At 40.4% G+C, this 21,467-nt stretch overlaps 1 protein-coding gene across 40 annotated transcripts in view; it reads right to left on the reverse strand.

The window, feature by feature from the left end:
* Positions 1-21,467, reverse strand: part of CEP170 (centrosomal protein 170) — a 73,918-nt gene that overhangs the window by 18,191 nt on the left and 34,260 nt on the right. For 26 of the 40 annotated variants that reach the window (XM_083496766.1, XM_083496760.1, XM_083496747.1 and 23 more), the window contains 4 exons: positions 20,492-21,132; positions 9,363-9,512; positions 2,626-2,752; positions 77-1,927 (listed from right to left, as the gene is read on the reverse strand). In XM_083496766.1, coding sequence (XP_083352892.1) covers positions 77-1,927; positions 2,626-2,752; positions 9,363-9,512; positions 20,492-21,132 — 2,769 coding nt within the window. The remainder of the gene's footprint in view (positions 1-76; positions 1,928-2,625; positions 2,753-9,362; positions 9,513-20,491; positions 21,133-21,467) is intronic. The other 14 variants (XM_083496764.1, XM_083496762.1, XM_083496756.1 and 11 more) reach the window with 1 other exon arrangement.

Here is a 21,467-nt window from a genome sequence, read left to right on the forward strand (position 1 = left end):
TGTATGTCCCTATCAACCAAAAAGTGAAAGCGCTGACAGGACAAATTATTGAATTAAGGTTGAAAAACTCTCGTACCTGCTGAAGAATTATGGGCTGATGACAGAGATTTGGATTTGGAGTCCGAAAGGCGAGATATGCTGTTCGCTCTCATTCTAGGAGAAACTTTAGTGCTGTCTGCTGGCGGTGTTATCCTAATGCCACTTCTAATTATGGCTTCCGGAGTACGAGATGATGTCGTGCTTCTAGACATTGTTGCTTCAGAGTCACTACGCGCTGATAAAGAACCAAGTCTATTTCTCCGTGGCTGAGCAAGCAGGTCAATTCTTGAGATATTTCTCCTTCCAGATGGGGGTTTGGAAGTAGAACTTGTAGTAGACACCTCAGAAGCAACAGATGCTTTATCCGCATCCGCCAGTTCGCTATCTGACACTTCACCAAGTCGCGCTCTACGTAAGAGAGAAGTCCTTGTGGGGCGAGGCCTTGGGAGAGTGATTGATTTACTGGACTGCCCAGCTGATGCTGGAGAGGTCCTCAACTTGGCTGACTTGATACCTTCTGTTTTGGAATGTAAATGTTCATCTGCTGAGGTAAAAGATGTCCTTCCATGCGATTTGCCAGAGCATGTTTCCTGGTCGGAAGATAAGATATCAGAAATGGCAGAATGAGGTACGCTGGAAGTTTGGTCATCATCTGTTAAATCTACAGAAGGCTGCCTTATTCTTCCACTGCTCTGCACAACCTTGCGTGCATCACCTCTCGAACCAGCATCTGAAGATCGGCTTTTTGTTTTCTTCTCAATTTTGTCTCTAGCGCTTGTAGAAGATGACTTTGAAGCATCCTTTGAAGGTGAACCAGTGGAACATCTATCTTTGTACAGGGTACTAAAGCTTTTTCGTTTCTGAGATTGCTTTCTTTCACTGTCGCCAGTAACAAGGCTAATTGTACTAGCTGTATCCACATCTGATTCAGGCGAAATGGAATTATCTCTATTATAGCTGGGAGTATCAGGTCCTTCGTCGGTTTTGTTTTCTTCACGCAGCTTCGCTTCAAGAAAAGCCATTACAGCTTCAGTGTCCTTCAAGATAAGTGTTGTATCTAGACTAGAATCTGTTTCCACGGAATCACTTTTCTCACTTATTCTACTAGTGGATGTTAAAGACAATGATGGCGGAGTAGTTCCTGTCTGTTTATTGATGTGCGGGATTAGTTCTATAGGTATATTTGTGCTTGGTTTATCTATGGTAAAGCTGCCTTGTCTCACCAACGGCTTCGATGATTCTTTTTTATCCCCACTAAACCCTTTTGGAGTCGGACATCTTGTTGCATCTTCCGCTTTCCTTCTTTTCCCGTCACTTTGCACCACTTTACTTTCTGCTTTGCCAGAACCACGCCCTGATGCTTTCTCTTTATTGTCTGCTTTATGAGAAACAGGCGGCTCGTCTCTACTTCTTTCAGCTTGGTTTGGTGTTTTTGAAGAAGATAATTTAGTGGGGGTCCAATGTGTTACCTCCTTTTGTTCCTGCTGCTTAATTTTAGCCAAAGCTTGTTTTACCACCGATGTTTCTCTGCCATTTTCACTTTTCTCTTTGTCAGAAGAAAAGGAACTGTTGGAGTGAAGAAGCGCCTTGTCTGCTTTAGGAGACAGGCCATTCATTGCCCTGCTTGCTTTAGTCACGCTCCTGTCACTAATTTGCCCTATTTCTTTCTGGGTAAGAGTTGGAGTTTCTTTCTCTTGAAGTTCAGTGTCTTGTTTTTCACCTATCTCCGATCGCTGGTGGGTTGTAACCTTTGTTCTTTGTCCTTCTGTGGCATTTTCCTCCTTCGGCAACTGTGGAAGTGTTCGCCTCTTTCTATCTCCTTGGCTGGTCAAAGAGGCAGCAGAGGCAGCACTTCTAGCTGACAGGCCAGATTCACTGATGTCTGTATCTAAAACCAAATAAAACGTAGGAAAATGGGGAGAGGGAAAACATGTTAAGTAAAAGCACTTGTGTGGGATTCACCTGACAAGCCATGTCAGCGGAAGCCCTGGGCAAGGACTTCCACTTCTGTAATAAGGCATACCCCCACAACAGCACCATAGCCGTCAAGCTTCCCTTTTTTGTGTGAGAAATTCCCTTATTCCAGCACCATTTCCCACAGCTTCCCGCTGCTATCCCGGATTGTTAGATATCCCGTAGACTGTCTCCGGGACAGGTGAGGCTGCTGATCTCTTATTTTCAAATCTGAAAGTTGACAGCTATGCTGCTGATCCCTTATTTTCGAGGCTGCTGATCCCTTATTTTCATATCTGAAAGTTGACAGCTATGAACAGCACACAAGGGGAAAAGAGAGGGATCGTTCTATCTGGCAAGCTGCAATGCTGGTGCAGATGCAACACTCACCATAGCACAACACTGAATGCCACCTGGAAATTCTACAAATATTACAGATTATTTCAATTAAAATTTAGAGGGAGCCTCATTTACTCTTTTTCTTTTGCATCACAATCTTTTAGCATCAAAATTCTTTACAAAGCACATGCTTTTAACAAACACTATTGCTTAAGTGGTTATGAGAAGTTTAACAACTGAGTGCGATAAAACGTGCTGCTAGTAGTTGCTATGAAAGATAAATATGTAAAGTACCATTTTCTAGAGGAGCAGGAGCAAATGATTCCATCCGTACTTCACTTTCTTCATGTTTTGTATGATTAGCAGCCAGACTAGCCCACTGTGACACCCAGCGCTTGCTTCCAGATACACCAGTGCTTTCCTAATAACAGATTTCAACACAAATCATGCTTACATTGATTTAGTCATTTTAAAGGGGGAAAATGGAAAAACATTCAGAAAATTAAGATTTTGGAGAACAAGTCTGCATGCGTGCGTGCGCGCACACACACACACACACACATTCAGATTAAGTGAAATCATGATTTTACTGCAAGACTAATTAGGAAGGAGTGTCATCTAGTAATGAACTTGTGGTTAGAAATTGGCAGTGGGCAGTCATATCTTGGTGTAACAAACAGACATATAAATAAGTTTTATACACCTATAGATGTAGCTGCTTTGATCCTCCCTACACGAGTGGGGAAAACAAACCAGGAAGCTGCAATCTACCATAGCTGTCCATTACAACTGAACTGCAGAACTATGGCTGACTGATTCTGAAACAAGCCGATTACCAGAGCTTCATATTCTGGCTTGCTTAGAAGGCATCAACCACATTTTCCTAGTTTGAACTTAATAGTTAATGGCAGCTTTCTGACTTGTCACCTTGCTTGCATGAAGGAAGTAGCAAACTGGCTGCAGGATGCATATCCACCTCTCAGCCAATTTGATAATCCAAACATAGCCAGGGGCATCTATCCATCAAAGTTGCTATATTAGCCCTCTTTTATGCAAGTTTAGCATGTACGTCTGTTGATTAAGGCTATATTACACAGGCATTAGCACTGAAACACCATTATTCAGAGGCTACGAGTATAACACGTGGAACATATATAACCACCCAACATAGTACCCTACAGGTTGGGATTTGATCATAGTGGGGTAGGAAAGCATAAAATAATGCCAATGCACCACACATTTGGCAACCAATGTGCCCCTTTGGTTTCAGATAGTACAGGGGTAGATGAGTCTAAAAAGCCCAGGACACAAATTTCCACAGTCCTCTAGTGGCTATGGTGGCTCATTTGCTAGAAATAATGTATTTAGCGCTAACTCTGGAAATGTATACTCGATTTTGACCAAACCACATGGGAAAATCTGGTGCAAGGCCAAGCTTTGCAGTGTTTGCCATGCAGTCAAGATCACAGATCATGTATTGTGAGACTGTATTTAGCATAGCATGGAGAGGGAGATTATTTTTAATTCTTATAATAAAGCTCCATAAGCTCAACATCAGTTTACTCTGTGAAAGTTATTTCAAATGGTGGGGAAAAGTGGGCCAAATTTAGGCTGGTCTTTGTAAGTATTTTTTGAGGCTTCGAGACTGAGTGAAAATATAAAGGACTCTGAAGCTGCAGTAAGTTCCTTGTTCAGTAGGTGGCTGTCAAAGAGCCTACTTAGGCTCTGCTGTGCCATCAAATTACAGCAGAAGCTGCTTTAGTTTTTTGAAGATTGTAAAACATGTGTGCAAAATGTTAATTCACGTGAAAGGACTTTTGTATTTCCTGCTCTTGCATGTGTTACATTTTCTTCCTCAAGAATGCAGAAACCCGTCTCTTCCGTGATGCATCTGCACAGCACTCACTATAAATCCCTTTAAAACATTATTCACATGTAAGATATGGACTGAAGCAAAATCAGTAATTAGAGGAACGGGTTGGCTTCAAAGTGCTGAGCAACTGTGTGGGAAATGATTATACCACAACCCGCTGAGGTAGGCTGATGTGTGGAGGATAAAGGCCCAAACTAAACATCAGACACAAACAGCAGCTGCTGGTGGGTGGTGGTTGATATTTATCAGGATTGAAGCAGCCAGGGAGAAGAGATTCTTAACTCTTTCCTTCCCTGTAGTCCCAATCTGAATCTGCAATTTGCACAGGAAGAAAATTACTTCATTAGCAGCTGCGAGTACCAAGTTTGGACTAAGGATAACGAATACGGGGCTCTTATACAACAATATTCATGGTTCAGGGGAAAGTTTAAAAGAAATTTCTCAAATTTTATGAATTTGTACTATGCTACAGATTAAATTTAGTCTGTGGATGGTCTCAAATTCACCTTTGTCACTGCAGGCCCAGGTAGCCTCTTTAGCAGTTTAGAACCTGCATGACAGAAAAAAGTTATCCTGTCCCTGGTAATGTCTAGAACTGACTACTGGTAACGTTTTGTAAATGGTCTGCCTTTGAAAACTATTTGGAAAATGCCCCTGGTGCAGAATGCAGCTTCCAGGCTACTGTCACTGGTTGTTTTGAACATACCACACCAATGCTTAAAGAACTTCAGTGGCTGCTACTTCACTTCTTATTTTTTTAAAAATAGGTTTTTTTGTTAAGGGTTTTTTTGTGTTTCTGAACCCAATTCAAAGATCTGGCATTTTCTTTTAAAGTTCTATGTGGCTTGAGGTCCAGCTACCTGTATTAACCCTTATTCCTCTGTCAACCAATCTGTGAATTGAGGAAACCTTCAGCGGCTCTCCTAGCAGAAGCCTCAACGTGAAAGGCAACTAGAGAGGTCCTTCAGGATTGTGACACATGGTTCCTGGAACTCCCTCTCCAGAGATGAATATTATCATAATTTTGGTGCCAGGCAAATATGTCGTTATTTATTCAGTCCTTTGCTTACACCGTTGCCTTAATATACTGTTATCTGAACCTTGTATTTTATTCAACTTCAGTAAAACACCCTGGAAACAACACCTAAGGATAGTATACAAATCTTTCACAAGTAAACAAACATAGCAGGTTGATTGTAGGTGACATTCTCAGGGTCAGCTAATAGATACATAATTGTCATAAAATTGACTTGCATGCATTCATATGGGAAGAAAATATGCATGAACTCAAAGCCCCTGAATTTCTGTTAACTAAAAAAAAGGTCAAAAGGGCTGTCTCAACTGTGATTGTGTTTAATCAGGTAACTACCAATTCACAGACTAGTTTCTTCATGTGATCATAGCCAGTTTGTTAAATTCTGTGGCACAATTTATGTGGTATGTATAAGTAGCCTCCAATATATTGTTAATTTCTAAATAAAACTGATCCAAATTTCAGTGCACTTATTTCCTATACCAAAGTAATTACATCACCATAAAATGAGTATTATCACAGACACAGAGATGTGAGATTCTGTAACATCTTATTTTATATTATAGGAATACTTTCCAATATAGTCTCCTTTGGAAAAAACAGAATTACTCATCAAATATTCCCATCAGTCTCAATGGGACTACTCCAAGGTAAGCAGTTTAAGAATGATAAACTGACTGGATTTTGGATTCTATCCTTGTTTGTCCCCATAGCTGCTTATTCCACATTTATATTCCCACCCTTACAAGCCATGTTTTTCATTATACAGTTCTCAAAATGAAAGGGATAGGAAATGACAGAAATAAATGAATAACAATAAAACAGGTGTTTTTAAAATATAAAATAATTCATTGAAAGGATAATCCTGCAAAATATTTTTGCATCTTTGAAATATTAAAAGAGGGGGGGGGGAGAGAAAAAGTAATGAAAGTTGAAAAGTCTGAGATTTCTCAGTATCTTAATGCAAAGGAAGCTTAGTCAAAAACCACCAGTAAAGGATTAACTGTTACAACATACCGTTAGACAATCTCAGCAATAAAATAAAATAAAATACTTTAACTTCTCAGAAGTTTAATTCCACACATGATTTCCCTTATTCACCTTCTGAAGTTCTTCCAGGAGCCTAACCTAAAGCTCTCTCAATTGTTGGTAGTATTCAAATTATAGGACATATAGAATATGTATGCATTGGTTGCTATGGGTATGTTATGGCGTCATTTGCCACAGATTCTACAAGACAGGAACATTCTTTCTAAACCCTACTGAGAAAACCTCAAGACATGTTTTTATTTGGTATTCAAAACCATGGTACTTTTAAGTAATACCTCAATGGAATAGCTTGTCTCTGGAGGCAAAATTGATATAAAATATTCAGGTAATTTGATTTGCTGGGGCAAAATGGTGAAAGTTTCAGGGGTGATCAATATATTGCCCATGAACTGCACATAGGTCTTAAACCACCTTTAGAGCATTCCCAGTAACTCCAGCTTTCATTTCAACACAAAAAGCTTGTAGCTGTTCCTTGTTGCACTGATAAATTCTGGAATGTTGAAAACAGGATGTCCCAATATTAAAGGTTCAGAAACAATGAAATAAGCCCAAATAATTATAGAAAGTCTCTTTCAAGGCTTGACTCAGAGGAAACACTTCCTGAATAGTAATACTTGTCATGGGCAAATGCATACTAGCATCTGCTATGTTCTTGACAAGGTTGCATAAATTTTACTATTCATAATCAAAATATGAATTTTTCTTAGCCTCCTCTCATGACATATTTGTGAGAAAGTTGCCTGCCTTAGAGTCAATATAATATAGATAGTATAACAACTTCTCAGGCCATCGTCTCCATCACAGTTCCTTTAGTTTTCTCTAAAACCCACATTCCAACTAAAACTCACAGAATATGGGTTGTTCTGTATAAAATGGCTACTTACACAGCTCTGGGATGGGCAGCAGTTGTAGCCCATCATAGCTTCCCCTTTTCCCCCTGGGGAGTGAAAAGCCTCTTGGTATTGGCCAGCCATTGGGTCCTGCCTTGCCAGGGCACTATGAATGGCGGGATAGCCCACCAATGCCAAATTTGAACTGCCCAATGAGGCGAGAGGGGCAGAGCCTGGGTGCGGATTGGAGTGCAGAAATCTTTGCTCCGGTCCACCAGCCAGGAATAAAAGCCTCCTGAGCTGAGTCTTGCAGCTCAGTCAGCCAAAGAGCATAAAATATACTTTTGCTTCAGAATGCAAAGTAAGATGTTTAGAGACTTGCAGTATAACATTTGCTTATTTTCAGTTTTTCCATTCTATAAGAATGAGATAACTTTAGTAAAACACCATGCGGGTCAAAATGTGATTTGGAAACAGTGGCATGATCAGACTTTTTCTACTTGGCATTGAGATTGCCTACTTAACAGTATAGTATCATATTATAGTGTAATAATAAAAGTTTTGAATAGTGATGAATGGCATGGCTGAAAATTCTTTTCTGTGGTTCCTCCCTCTCAGCCCCCTCCCCTAAACACCATACTTCAGATTAATAGTGCCACTTCAAGATACATTGCAAATCCCTCATTTTATTTTTGCTATCTGCCAATGAACTTGACTCACTTAATACCTATGATTTTTTTTTAAGGAAAAAACCAAAACAAAATATTAAGATACTGCTTGGAGTTTTCAATATAAATCTTATACAATATATCATCTTATATAAATCATATAACATTGAATATGGATATTAAGGTTGCATACTCACATTTAAAGCACATCCTCCCTCAAGAATCCTTGGATCTGTTGTTTACCCCTCACAGCACTACAGTTCCAAGGATTCTCTTTTTTGGGGAGGTGGGGATGTACCGTATTTTTCGCCCTATAGGACGCACCGTCCCATAAGGTGCACCTAGTTTTTTTGGGGGGAAATAAATTTTATTTTTCCCCCCCAGGCGCGGGGCTGGGGCGGGGGACCCAGCCCCCAGAACAGGCAACTCTCCGCGCCTTGCGGAGAGCTGCACGAAGTCTGGGCGCACTGAGCTCAGTGCGCCCAGGCTTCAGCATGCAAGGAACTCTCCACAAGCCGTGGGAGCCCGGCTCTCCAGGCTTCAGCGAAAGCCTGCATTCGCCCCATAGGACACACACACATTTCCCCTTCATTTTTGGAGGGGAAAAAGTGCGTCCTATGGGGCGAAAAATACAGTACTTTAAATGCATAATGCATAAACAGCCAAAGAAACAGAACAGATGCTGCTTTACAACAGTTCTGGAAAAGAAAGTATTAGAAGGAAATTCAGCTCCATGTGACAATAATAACTGTGTATAAGAAAGGTAAAAATAAGGATTAGTAGAAGAGTAGTGTAATTTCTTCCCATATTTAAGCTTATGGAACGATGTCATTATGCATAGCAAACTCAGGTTAACAGTTACACATTTTATCTTGGATGTTTTTATCATCCCTTTCCCTTCATGTTCAGTTGAAACATACAGATGCTTATTGCATTTGCTGCTCTCTGTAGTTCCATCTATGGTTGCAGGGGTCTTTTTTGGTGTAAGAAAGTTTGGCTTTACTGTCCTTCCTTAGACCTCCTTCATGAACCTCTAAAATATTACTAGACACTATCAAAAGTTGACACAGAGGTTTATTATAGACAAATGCTATGCTGATTCCTGGGCACGATGGCAATGCCTTTGCAAAAGCAGTGATCCATGAACTTTCCATCTGGAAAGATCAACGTCTTTCCATCTGCACTCACAGTCTGCATGTCCTTTTCCTTGCATAATTGCAAATTTCAGAACTTTTCTTGACCAACACCCGAATATACTATAGCTAACAATGCAGCAACTCTTGTATTTATTTTTTCTTTAGTTGCTTGTGCCATATCTGCACAGTGGCATACATAAATGAAACGCTGCACAGAAGAGCATGCTATGTAGTATGTGCAAAGGTTGCAAGTGGGCATGGTTTTGCAGAGAAGAGATATAAGCTCTAACAAAGAAATCAGAGATACAATAATTTAAAAATGAGTTCATATTCTCTAAGGAAGCTTAGCTTGCTAGCTACTTAATACTGACTATATTAAGGTCCTCTCCTTTGTTGGTAGAGTAGAAAAAAGAAGATGACCCATCAAAAATTGAATTCTACCTCTGTGTCAAGAAATCCAGTTGTACTCAGTGGTCTTTTTTCTTCCAGCACTACTGTAGCAGAATTTATAGCCCAATCTTTTACTAAATCTTTCTGGCTCTCGTTGATAACAGGCCTATTATAATCCTGGCTGTCATCCACTCCAAAAACCTGAAAATAAAACAAATAATCACACACATTAACTGAAAGCCTTCCCAATTAAATTAAATTTGAATGTCTGGGTGGTCCTCTAACAAATCAGTTAGCCAGTTAAAAAAAGAACAGAAACTTGAATAGCTTGTTGTGAAGTGTAATTCTTGCCAACAATTTGCTATTAAAAATAGAGTTTTGCAAGCAGAACTGATACGTTCCAGTTCTAGGGAAGGTTCAAGTAAGTTAACTATTCTTATTTTTCTAATGTTAGACTAATATGAATAGAAGAGGGATGACCTAACTGTAAAAATAAAATAACTTCAAAATACTCTTTGAGGATTTTTCAAGCTTTTAATTTGTATATAAAGCTATGTTTATGCATTATTTGCTAGCATCGTGTGGATTATAAAGATCTCATTGGGTTTAAGAAAAATGTAGTCACTCTTGAGATATCTCCTCAATGTGAACAATTACATATCAATTTACTTGTGTTCCCTTAAAACGTGGTTAAGTGTGTGCATGCCTGCCTGAATACAGCAGGCGAAAACAGCCCACAGCAAGGAAGCTACAATCATGAGAAAACAATTACGCAAAAATCAATGGTAATTGACAAGAAGGGGACATCAGTCTTACTAGTAAAGCGAGTATGAGGTGATGTTGAAGACAGCTGCAGATTCCTTCTGCACTATGAGGAAAGATGTTAAAATACTTAAATTCTTTATTTCTATTGCAGGAACCAAAATGTGCCATCAGCACCCACAGCAGGCAAACATTACTCCTTAACACAGCCTCCAACTAGTACCACATATTATTAACTCTACTTTGTACTTATTAATAAAGTTCCCATCCTCTTCTCTTCCTTTTCTGCTGACTGATCTACAAAGGAGTTTACAGCATCAGCTGAGTATACCATTTACCTATTTCTGTGTTTCTGTCATAGTACCAGCTTCCTTGTCCAACTTCCTCTACTCCACGGCGGTCTAGGGACAAAGGTAAGAGCTGTTTCCTAGTTCTGCTGGATCTCTCAGCAGTGTTTGATACAATCAACCAAGACATCCTTCTGCATCGTCTAGAGGAGCTGGGGGCACTGTTATACAGTGGTTCCACTCCTTCCTCCTGGGTCGTGTCCAGAAAGTGGTGGTAAGGGATCAGTGTTCAGACCCCTGGGCTCTCACTTGTGGGGTGCCTCAGGGTTCTGTCCTCTCTCCCATGCTTTTTAACATCTACATGAAGCCGCTGGGAGAGATCATCAGGGGAGTTGGGCTCTGTGTCCATCAATATGCGGATAATACCCAACTCTACCTCTCTTTTAAATCGGAACCAGTGAAGGCAGTGAAGGTCCTATGTGAGTGCCTGGAGGTGGTTGGAGGATGGATGGTGGCTAATGGATTGAGGTTGAATCCTGACAAGACAGAAGTACTGTTGTTGGGGGACAGGGGGCGGGCTGGTGTGGAGGATTCCCTGGTCCTGAATGGGGTAACTGTGCCCCTGAAGGACCAGGTGCGCAGCCTGGGAGTCATTTTGGACTCACAGCTGTCCATGGAGGCACAGGTCACTTCTGTGTCCAGGGCAGCTGTTTATCAGCTCCATCTGGTACGCAGGCTGAGACCCTACCTGCCCGCAGACTGTATCACCAGAGTGGTGCATGCTGTAGTTATCTCCCACTTGGACTACTGCAATGCGCTCTATGAGGGGCTACCTTTGAAGGTCACCCGGAAACTATAACTGTATTACAGTATTTTAATATTTTTTTGGAAGCCGCCCAGAGTGGCTGGGGAAGGCCAGCCATATGGGCGGGGTATAAATAATAAATTATTATTATTATATTATTATTATATACAACTAATACAGAATGTGGCAGCTAGACTGGTTACTGGGGGCGGCCGCCAAGACCATATAACACCGGTCCTGAAAGACCTACAATGGCTCCCAGTATGTTTCCGAGAACAATTCTAAGTGTTGGTGCTGACCTTTAAAGCCCTAAATGGCCTCGGCCCAGTATACCTGAAGTAGCATCTCCACCCCCATCGTTCTGCCCGGACACCAAGGTCCAGTGCCGAGGGCTTTCTGGCGGTTCCCTCACTGTGAGAAGCAAAGCTACAGGGAACCAGGCAGAGGGCCTTCTTGGTAGTGGCGCCCGCCCTGTGGAACGCCCTCCCATTAGATGTCAAAGAGATAAACAACTACCTGACATTTAGAAGACATCTGAAGGCAGCCCTGTTTCAGGAAGTTTTTAATGTGTGACAGTTTAATGTATTTTTAATCTTTGTTGGAAGCTCCTCAGAGTGGCTGGGGAAACCCAGCCAGATGGGCGGGGTACAAATAATAATAATTAATTATGATTATGATTACCGTATTTTTCGCTCTATAACACGCACCTGACCATAACACACACGTAGTTTTTAGAGGAGGAAAATCCGTAGGCATGCCACCCGTAGGCATTCCCTCCATAACACGCACAGACATTTCCCCTTACTTTCTAGGAGGAAAAAAGTGAGTGTTATGGTGCAAAAAATACGGTATTATTTCCAGATTCTACTTACCTTTAAAACTCTATTCATATGCTATCCATGCACAGAATATACATGTACATAACAAACTAGGGTCATGCTTCCTGCTCCTGAGGTATGCAGCTAGAGCATGTGATGCTGGAAGGAGCATGCAACATGACACCCCCCCCCCCCAATGTGTTGAATCCATGTCTGAGTAAGGCTCAATTGTCTCCATTAACTCATTCCTTCTTGTTGATGTTCTTCTTTCAGTTAAGCAGACTTCATCTCTCTGCTTATTTACCACCAGATAGGAGAATGCCCCTCCTACATTTTATTTCCCCCCTCAAGATATTTTCAGAGCCACCACAGTGTTTTTCTGGGTCATTTGGCCAGCGTGACTAAACCACTACTGGCGCACGGAGGACCGTGACGAGTGCCAAAGCGCACGGAAACACCGCTTACCTATGTATCTACTTGCACCGGCATGCTTTTGAACTGCTAGTTGGCAGGAGCTGGGACAGAGCAATAGGAGCTCACCCCGTCGCAGCTATTTGAACCGGTAACCTGCCAATCAGTAGAGCAAGAGGCTAGAGCCAACACCCCAATCTTAGATAATACTTTCTACAGAAGTACAAATAACAAAATAACCTTTGTTATAATGGATTCAATGATTTCTTAAATAAGGATTTCAGGCTGTATCCACTGCTGTCCATGCATGAGCAGAAGAGATTTCCACTCATGCAGTGGGACTTCTCAGTCGTCTCTCTCTCCCCGCCCCTTTACACAATTTGCTCTGCAGGGCTGAGGGGTTATCCAGAGTAGATCAAGGTAGTGCATGCAGGAGGGTGAGGAAGGTGAAGTTCCATTTTGTGAACTGAGAAGGCCATATTATGAGTTCTAGTACTCCTGGCATTCTCTGGTGATGGCACAACAGAAAGGGCCTCCCAGACAGATCGAGTCTTTGGCAGAAAAGTAGAGGGAGAAGCACTCTTTCATGATGATGCTAAAAATTAAAATGCATGGGATATATACTACTCAACCTTTTCACACAAATGTTTGACAAACCTGCAGTAACAATGAAAATGTTATTTTCAATCTGCTTTGCCCCTGAAAAAATCAGCACATCAACATGTCTAAATATGATAAGAAGGAAAATTAACACTATGGTGTGGGCTTCCAATAGCTGCTTAAGCCAGTACGAGGAGCTTGGGTATCCCAGTGGATTTTCTTTTTATGGTTGTGTAACAGTGTTTTACTTTCTTGACAGCCAACTCCCTACCCCACCCCCAATATCACAGACTGCTTTTAGATCTTATAGGTTTCAGAAGAAGCTCACCAGATGCTATGAGGCTCTCTGAGAAAAATCCTGCCCTTGGATTCATGAAACTTGCTACATTTGGATCCTGACCACCATTTTAAAGTGATATTTAACATACTGAAATAAATTATTTGTCTACAGACAAGTGACATTAAACATTTAAGAAAAAGCAAAAGGGTACATGTTATTGAAGACTATTTTGGGATAGATTCCTGAATACATTAAAAGTGAACACAAATTACCAGTATCTACTCTCTGTTTTTATAATTGTATAGTCTATTGTTGTTACCTGCCTTGGGACCTTATGGTGAAGGACAAGCAAGAAATCTTATACATACATACATACATACATACATACTACAGTGCCCTAAGAAAACCATCTTCTTTTATTCCAGTCAGCTTCACTGAAGATCAATTTGAAAAATTCACACATAACATTTGGAAGTTGCATAAATTATTTGCTCTAATGTATACTTTCTGAATTACAAAGTTATATGTATATGGGTATACAGTTCTCAGAAAAGATCCAGGTAAGAACACCTTGCATACAGTGATCTGGTCCCAAGAAACTACACCAAAAGTCAAAACGCCAAAGGGTGATTTAGACTTCAGTTTCAAAATATGTTTGCCATGTGACACAGGGGCAAGTATACTGTTCATGCAAAAGTGGCCACTGTCAAAAGCAGTTTGACATGGCATGGGGGATCAGTTATTTAAAGCAAAAAAAAGTCAAAAATTCTACTCTGTGTAGCCCTCTCTGAGCATGCCCTAAGTAGCTCCTTGAATTGCAGATTAAAATTTATTTTTGTTGTCTGGCAAAAGTAGTGGTAGTAAACTAGACTGAAACAAATCAAAACAAGGTCACAGGTCACAACCCTACACACACTTACTTGGAAGTTATATTATTGAAATATAATATGATTCTGATATAAATTTAAGATTGGGGTACCACGAATTCAAGTAGTTTGATACAGACCTGGCAGAAGTCTGTCATCAGCCAGATCAAATTGCCTCAGGACTCTCAATTTAGCAAGCCTTTAGAAAATATGAAATTTCAACACTCACCTTCAGAACCTGCATGAGCATTCCTAACACTATTTCAAGAATTCCAACAGGTCTTCCAACCCCAAAACCTATAAATCATTGCAAATAGTCTGCTCTGTTTTTCCACCACTGGTCATTCATCCTCTGTTGCTCATGATTACTATTTCTTGCCTCCACATCAGCAATATTATTGTGCTATGCCAGTTGAAAGTGTGCCGCCTAAGTCCTATTGTGAACAGGAGGTAATGGCAACTGTTGTGTGACTCACATATGTGTTGCTGCCTTTTAAGCCTTCTGTGGGAAAATTTGCTCCCTTCTGTTTATTTTTGTAGCTCATGCCTCAGTGTTCTCCTGGGCATGCCTGATTATCTGCTTTGAGTGTGGGTGGTCTGGTGTTGGCTCCAACCCAGTTACTACAACTTAGAATCAGAAGGGGTGATACATAACATCTAGATCTTTTTATATTGTTTTAATTCAATTCAATTTAATTTAATTCAATTAGTGTTTAATTACCTTTTAATGAATATCCTTTTCTATTTTATCTGTGCCATTGTATTTTTATCTGTAACTCACCTTGCAAAAAAAAGGTGGGGTGCAAATAAATATAATAACAACAACAATAACAACATCTAGAAGCCAGTTTCAGAAGGCAAATGGCTGCACTACTGTAAGACTAGAGAATTTTAAAAGTTTTAAAATGTTAAGTTTTATTATGGATTACTTCCTTTCTGTGACCAATGCAAGAATAAGCCCATGCACCTAGGGTTGCCACATGGAAAATGGAGCAAGCTTGTTTTCTCCCACTCTAGAAACTAGAACCAATGGATTCAATTTACAAGAAAGAAGATTCCAACGAAACGTAAGGAAGAACTTTCTGACAGTAAGAGCTTTTCCACATTGGAAGGGCTCCTTCAGGAGGCGGTGGGTTCTTTTTCCTTGGAGGTTTTTAAGCAGAGGTTGGATGGACATCTGTCATGTATGCTTAAGTTGAGGTTCCTGCATTGAAGGGAGTTGGGGTAGATGAACCTCAAGATCCCTTCCAACTCTACAAATCTATGATTTCATGATCTGGTGGGCTGCCACCACATTGTGCAATCCTCTTCTAGTTTTGTTTGAGAGTAGGTCACACTCCTAAAAGCACATCAAACTAACAAGTTATTTGGAGAGACCACAGCATGTGTACTTATGTTCTGTGAAGCAGGTGATAATGCCAAGGAAAGTGACCTAGAACTGCAGGATGAATTTAGGGTGCAAACCAGAAAAGTGCAGTGAGGTCTGTGTTCTTTCAACCAGAAATCTCTCTCCAGCCAGCACAGTTTCCGTCACCTGTCACAAGCACAACTAGACAAACCAATAGGAATCTGGTAAGTGAAACTTGTAGGGAGACTGTAAAACACAGCTGAATCTAGGCTTTCAGCTTGCCACTCTCCTACTTGCTTAAGACAGGCAATAACTGCCCCCAGGCAAGCAGCCAAGTGGAAAACTGGACTTGCTTTTCTTTCCACCAGCAGAGCAGTTTTCTGCTGCAAAGGCAAATGCTGCACTCATATCTCTCTAATTCTTCTGCTCTCTGGATGCTGAATAGAGAAAACAAAGGGAGAGCCACAAATACATCCCACAGCATTACACTTAGTTTTCTTATCTGGGGAAATGCAACAGAACAGTGTCTGCACGCACCTCCTCACTGTTGGCATTAAAGACAACAGAGACAAAGAGAGTATAATGTTGTGTTGCTGCAGTTGGAGAAAAACATTGACTAAGTACCAACCACCAGTGGGAACTCTCTACTGTATTGTTCAACTCTTCTATTTCTGTCACCCACATACAGATGGTATCCTCATAATCTTAAAATGTGTATTTTAACTTTAAATATTAATAAAGCAACACTGGTTTTTCTTTAAAAAAAATCTCAATGAGCTCTTAAAACAATCAAGTATAAACATTTTTACCCCATATTTTGTTTAATATCATTTCAAAAGTATTTCTGGGAACAATCCAAGGTCTTCACACCAGGGTCAACATTTGAAAATCAGTCACGTACTATATGTTATGGGGATGGGTGATCACTTCTGTTTCAGATAGTAAGTTATAATAGTTGCTTGTTACTTTCCCTTTTCACTGAGGACACAAAACACACACTTCATATCAAATGAGAACTGCAAAGTACACACTTTCAACATGCCACATTTTGTTATTGTTAAAATAATCTATTATGATGATGGTGAATTCCCAGTGTATTTCTCCTATGTAATAAACTCCTCAATTGAATGAAAATTACTGGGACTTTAGAAGTGCACCTGACCCCACAATCTTGGTGCAGCAACTTGCTTTACGTTTTGTTGTTTGGTTCAAATACAATGCACGTTTCATTTATATATCGGTACCAGCTGAGCATGGTGCATTCATTATTCACAGTGTTGTGTACTGAATTGACTTGAAAAGAATCGGGATCCAACTTTATATGAAATTGTATCATGAACAGCAGAAATTTAAAATGCATATGCATCATTTTCTTGACCTTTAACGTGCTATTTATTCATTATATTTTATAAAATATAAAATATAATGTTATATTTTATTTTTGTTTTTAAGTTGTAATCATTCATCTTGTTTTTATTATTGCTTGTAAGCCGCTCTGAGCCCGGCCTTGGCTGGGGAGGGCGGGGTATAAATAAAAATTATTTTTTATTATTATTATTATTATTATTATTATTATTATTATTATTATTATTATTATTTCAACTTTTATGCTGCCTTCTCATATAAATATATAAAAAGCAGTATGCAGCAAAGTAACATGTAATTAAGAATTACTCATCTGTTGAGAAATCATTAAAAATCACAAGTTCATACACTTTTACATAAAATAGCCAGAATACACAAATCTTTCAATCCAACACAATCAATTGAACCAATGTTTCCCACAAAGTGAAACATTCCTCTTGTATTTCCTGTTATCTGCAGTAGTAAGAATTTATTCAGTTTCTCCAGGAGTGAATAATGGATATTTTATTTGGCATGATTCATTCCTGAAGCAACTGCTTCAAGTTTTGATCCAAAATAGGATACTGATGTGTTGAGTAATTTTAAAACAAAACAAAATATCTAGAGATCAAATGAAGTTCCTTTTCTTTGAAACGAAAAGAGGAGTCCATTTTCCTAGTTCTAAATCTGCTCACTTTGAAAATGAAAGTAACATGGAAGTTACTTAATAAAAGTTAAGTAAATTGAACTACAGTGATACCTCAGGTTACAGACACTTCAGGTTATGCATTTTCGGGTTGCGCACTGTGCTGAACCCAGAAGTACTGGAAAGGGTTACTTCCAGGTTTTGGCGCTCATGCATGCACAGAAACACTAAATCGTGCTTTGCGCAGAAGCGCCAAATCGTGACCCGCACATGCGCAGACGCGGCACTGCGGGTTGCAAACGTGCCTCCCGCACGGATCACATTCGCAACCCGAGGTTCCACTGTACTGAATTAAAAAGATACAGAAAAAGCTACAATTTAAAAACAATAAAAGAAATTGGATGCTTATTTAAAAGATATTTGCCATCTGAAATTTCAGTTAGATTATGTATCTCTTAAATTAAGTAACCTGGTTTAAAAAGGAAATGTGAATCAAATGTCAACATTTTAATAATAACATTTTAACTATAGCTAAATTTGCCTGTCATACCAAGCCATAGTTTAGCACAACATGCATGAACTGGAAGAAGCCTGAGCAAGCCTTAGGCTCATGTGCTCCCCTCTCCTCCTACCATGTGGCTGGGAGCAGGAGTTCAGAAGCTTTTGCTTTTAATTAGCCATCAAACTAATTTTAACACAATCTATAGCTGGTTTCAAACAACCCAATTTCAAACTGGTTTCTGAAGCTGGCTTGTTTAAACGAATTCTACAATACATAATTGGTGTAAACCAACACTCTAGATCTGGCTGACACAGCAAGCTATGGTTAACCAAAAGTGGGACTGAAATGTTTTGGACGACTCCTCCCAACTGTGAGGAAAGGAGGAAACACATTAACCAGAAGATGGGTCAAGTTTGATGCAGCTGTCATAATAAATTACAGTTTAGTATGACATACAAACATGACCCTTGCCTGCATTTTGATGTAAAATTCTGAACCAAAACGTATCTGATTTGAGGTCAAGCATTATACTGGGTGGGGAGCACAGGCTTAGGGACCGAATGCTGCCCTCCGGTCCTCTCCATCTGGCCCCTGGGACTCTCCCCATGTCATGTCTGGCCTCCTTTGTAGTGTTGCCCTCTTTGGGCAACACCCATTACTGGCACTGATCCACATCTCCCATGCTGTTGCATGATTGGAATATGTCATTAACCGTGATGATGCCTCTTGCCTGCCTGGATGAAGGCTAAAGAGAGTATATGGAAAAGCGAGTGAAGAAACTTTTGACTTTTGCATGGCTGGGATTTAGTCCGCTGTGCATGATGCTGAAAAACAACAACACTGCTATGACTAATAAGTTCCAACCCTGGCTTCCAAACCTTCAAGGCTCTTAGGATTCAGGTAAATGATCCTGCTTAGTATCCTTATTATCAGAGAAAGCTAAAGAGAAATCCTTCCCCATTTCTCCCCTAAGCAGATACAGTGGTGCCTCGCAAGACGAAAAGAATCCGTTCTGTGATTCTCTTCGTCTAGCGGTTTTTTCGTCGTGCGAAGCAAGCCCATTGAAGGATTAGCGGATTAGCGCTTTTAGCGGCTTATCTGCTGATTGGATCAGCTGATAAGCGGCTTAGCAGCTTAGAAAAAAGGGGGGAACCAGCAGGAACTCGCAAGACATTGTCGTCTTGCGAAGCAAGCCCATAGGAAATTCATTTTGCGAAGCACCTCCAAAACGGAAAACTCTTTCGTCTAGCAAGTTTTCCGTCTTGCGAGGCATTCGTCTTGCGGGGCACCACTGTATATGGAAAGGACAAGCACCAGAAGGTTTGGTTTATGCTTTGGGGGCTAAGATAAAGTCTACTGACTTGTAAGCCAACTCAATAAACAAGTCCAGAATGTAAGAATGAAGGAACATAAGAAGTTCCTGCTGGATCATGGCAATGGCCCATCTAGTCTAGCATACTGTTCTTACAGTGTCCAACCAGATGACCAGGGGAGGCATGCAAGAAGGAGCTGAGCTCAACCACTCTCTGCCCACCTTTAATTCTCAGCAACAGGTATTCAGAGGCTTACTGCCTCTGACAGTGGAGGTGGAACACGTCTACTAAGAATTAAGTCCTATTAGGACTAGAATTGCAGTCTAAATGGTTATAGGAATTATAGCATGCATGTTTAGGAAACTGTAACTAGCTCATTTTCTCACTAAATTATTTTTTATATATTACTTGGGTTGCATCTGAATTTTGGAACCATGGGGATCTGCTTTCACTATAGGAAGGGGAATGATTTTTTTGGGGGGGGGACTTCCTTCTTCTCCTTGCAGCCCCCTGTAAATCTACTGTGGGTAGTCAGGGACCCTTGGGAGCAGCACAAGTGGTGGCCCTGCCAGTGGGCTGCAGAGGGTCAATATGGCCAACGCTCACAGCGCTAGAAGTCTCTTGTACCGTTGTTCATTGTGTATGTGAGGTCATCCATGGCTATCAAAAGGAGAGCTAGTCCAGTAAAGTTGCCAGGGAAAGAAAATAACACCAGGAGAGAAACTTCTGGAGGATGGCAGACTTCCTATCTCTGCTTTAAATGGATATACTTGACCAAATTATTAAGGTTCTTTTTTTAAAGGGCGAGAGAAGAATCTTGCTAAATATTAGTGCTGAACTTTAATAGTTGCTTAAAAGTTTGTTTTATTACAAACTTGATACAAGACAGGTGGAGTATTGGGCAACATAAACCTTGCTTCATTCTTCACTGTATAGCAGTCAACATGGTTGGAAAATAGAAAAATCTGTTTAACACATAGTTCGTATGTACTCAAGAAGTAGGTTCAAAATACCCTATTGCTGCCTAGTACATAGCTTGCAATGAGGGATAAAATACTAAGAGTTCAAAATATGGCTTTAAAAATAATATATTTTTAAAAACACCCTGATTTATTAGAATAATTGTAGTTACTAGGACCCCACCATAAACACCATGGATTGGGGTTTTAACAATGGCACTCTTATTTAAATTGCTTACCTTATCAATCATCTTGCGAGCTTCTACTTCCTCAGCATTGGGGTTTTCCAGTTCAATAGTGTAAGTACCTTTATCACTTTGGTCATCCTCCTCCTTTTCAACAGCCACCGAAACGACCTGGCTTTTAATTTTTTTCTCCATGTCCTCAGTTGTGCTTGGTCTATTTCCAAGACTTCCAGAACTTCTCAATAATGCAGTTTGTAAGAAAGGCAGTGCAGCAGCAGAAGGCTCTTCTGACTTTTGCTTCAGAAGTTTTGCATGTACTGCTCTTTGTTGGGCGGAGCTATTCTGTGAAGGTGGTAAACTGCCTTTGGAGTCGCCTGATGCAGGTCTCACTTTTTCAGTTCTTGTAGGGGGTGCCGGAGAAGATGTTTCAGGGAGCAGAACTCCCACGTTTTGAGAAAAGGAATAAGATCTCCTCTTCCGGGAATGGCCTTCATCAAAAAACTCGATCATAAAAGCAGTCTGACTAACAGTTGGCTGGTCTGAATGTTTCTCTGTGTCCTGGGATTTTGTGTGCAATTTTTTCTGCTCAGCATAATGATGCCTTAACTGTTCTTCAAGTGCTGCCCGTCTACTGTAATGCCTGTGTGCTCCGGCATTTTCTGAATCGCTCTGTGTCCCATCATCATGTTTATTTCCTGCAAAGACAAAACAAAACATAGAAATCTAGCTCTACATGAGCAGCAGTAATGCGGAAAGAACCTCCGAAAGTTAAGTGAATACAGAGACAATATTTGCTTTTCTGTTAGAAGCTCAACTGTCTGTTAGTAACAAGCTCTGCAAGCTTCCCATAGCAACAACAGACACATTCAGACTTGCCATGCACAATGGAGTCTTTTGCCAGCTAATCAGTGAGGGAGATGCATTTGAATTGTCTTATTCAGAAAACAGTCAGTTCCCAATCATGCTGGATGATGAAATGTGAATGTGCTACAACAGCTATACCAAAATTAGCAGATCAGTATGCCTTCTA

Source organism: Podarcis liolepis (genome assembly GCF_965112155.1).
Source record: "Podarcis liolepis genome assembly, chromosome: 3".
NCBI classification, from domain to species: Eukaryota; Metazoa; Chordata; class Lepidosauria; order Squamata; family Lacertidae; genus Podarcis; species Podarcis liolepis.